Genomic DNA, 1,967 nt, shown 5'->3' with positions numbered 1-1,967 from the left:
CCTCTATGCTATGTGAGCCTCCGGCTGCTTTGCAGGAGCCGATACCTCTAAGGCCATGCCCTCCTGGGACGTGACATAGGGATGTACTACAACTATCGGTCGGGCATAATGACGGGTGCCTATGGCTGCAATAAGCACTTGTAGTCTCTCTAATTGATGGGCGGCCGTTGACCGTTTCTCCACTGCACGGAGGAGGATCTCGTACTGCTATCCTCGCATCTCCTACACTCCTGGTGTCTCTTGCCCGAATGGATATCGCGATGTCCAGGACGCAAACGAGTGCAAGCTCCTCGCCGAGCAAAATGGTGCCTTTCGATGTTAGCACACAGATGATTATCGACCGATGCTCAGCACCCGCCCGCCCACTCCCTTGCCACAGGCGGCGTGTGGATCTCTGAACTGGACGGCGACACGAACTGGATTGACGGCTGCTTCAACTGGTACCCCAGCGTGGGAAACCCGAAAGGGACAAGCCGCAACGTCTACTACAACAACCGTCCAGGCGCAACATCGGGCAACTATGGCGGCCACAAGCCGTGCGTCTCTACGACCCCGTGACCCGCACTTTCCGAGACATCCCCTGACTCCCGGCGGTTGTCGTAGGTGCATCTCGAAAGCCTGGTCGGGCTCGGGGACGGATGAGCTTCTCATCCTCATGACCTATGTACCTGGCGTCACGTGCCCGGCTGAATACCGCGATGTCAAGGACGCAAACGAGTGCCAGCGCCTTGCCATTCAGTATGGTGCCTTCCTTAGGGTACCTGAGCACATCACTGCGTTGTCCATTCGCAGCTCACGACCCGCCCGCAACTCCGCCGCAGGGCACACATTTGAGGGCAAACTGACCGAAGACGGCAACTGGATTCACGGTTACGCCCTTCACCCCTCACACGCGCGCGCTCTGCCCATGCAAATGACGCCCAGCACCAGCGAATGTAGGCTGCTTTGAATGGTATGACACCAAATACGCTGATGGGGGCAATCCCAAGGGATCATTCCTGAAAGTCTACTGGAACGAACGCCCGGGCGCAACCGAGGGTGTCTATGGCGGCCACAAGCCGTGCGTCTACAACCCACAGTAGGCCCTGTCATGCACGAGCCAGATGGTTTGGCACGAGCCAGACCTTCCTGATCAAGCAGGTGGACTAGTGGCCACACAAAAATGATGTATCCTGCGTTCTCGTCGCTGCCCGCGCCGGTCTGCTATTGTGAGCGACTCTCCTCGCTTTGCTAGTGCTAGCGCGCCCCTTGTACACTCCATGTGTCGCTCCCACTCTTCCCTTCACACTGCGGAGGCCTTGGCAAGGCCGACCGCCCTTGTGTTTGGTCTGGTCTGTCTGTGTGGGAGCGTGTCTCGATTGGGGACGTCCGCGACGCGAGACGGCAGACATCCTTGTACCTTAGCACGCTCTTTGGCTGATACGTTGTGTATTATCACCACTCAATCACGTGGTAGCGGCGGGGACACGACCCGCCGCGCATACTGCGCACTGCGCATACGCGCACATCATGAATGAGCCCAGCAACCTTTCCCACGCAAAAACGCTGACCGATAAGTAACGATGAAGGCGAGCAATATGGATACGATAACCCCTCCCCTCTCCTCCCCGCGCCGCCGGCGGCGGCTGAGCGGGCAGCTCAGCAGGAGGACGAGGCGCGGGCGGCGGACGAGGCGCGGGCGGCTGAGGCAGCTGCGGCGGCGCGAGCGGCGCGGGCATCGGAGGAGGCTGATGCGGCGGCGCGGGCGGCGGAGGCGGCGGAGGCGGCGTCGCGGGCAAGGGAGGAGGCAGAGGCGAGGGCAAGGGAGGAGGCGGCAAGGGAGAGGGAAGAAGCGAGGGAGAGGGCGGCAGCGGAGGTAGCGGCGGCGGCGGACGCGGCGGCGGAGGCGGCGGCTGTATATGCAGCAGTGGACGGCTGTGGCGGCGGCGGAGGCTCAAGAGGCGGCGGCAGCGGAGGCGGCGGAGGCG

At 61.9% G+C, this 1,967-nt stretch overlaps 1 protein-coding gene across 1 annotated transcript; it reads left to right on the top strand.

Annotated features, from left to right (window-relative positions):
• Positions 1 to 655: 655 nt before the first annotated feature.
• Positions 656 to 1,433, top strand: EMIHUDRAFT_373688 (hypothetical protein; the record flags this gene model as incomplete). Its single annotated transcript, XM_005780380.1, has 3 exons — positions 656 to 743; positions 822 to 869; positions 940 to 1,433. The coding sequence occupies 3 exons, from the start codon at positions 656 to 658 to the stop codon at positions 1,080 to 1,082; spliced, it is 279 nt and encodes a 92-aa protein (XP_005780437.1). The 3' UTR covers positions 1,083 to 1,433.
• Between the last annotated feature and the right edge of the window lie 534 nt (positions 1,434 to 1,967).

Source organism: Emiliania huxleyi (genome assembly GCF_000372725.1).
Source record: "Emiliania huxleyi CCMP1516 chromosome Unknown EMIHUscaffold_2169, whole genome shotgun sequence".
Lineage (NCBI taxonomy): Eukaryota > Haptophyta > Isochrysidales > Noelaerhabdaceae > Emiliania > Emiliania huxleyi.
This window is presented reverse-complemented; position numbering and strand designations above follow the sequence as displayed.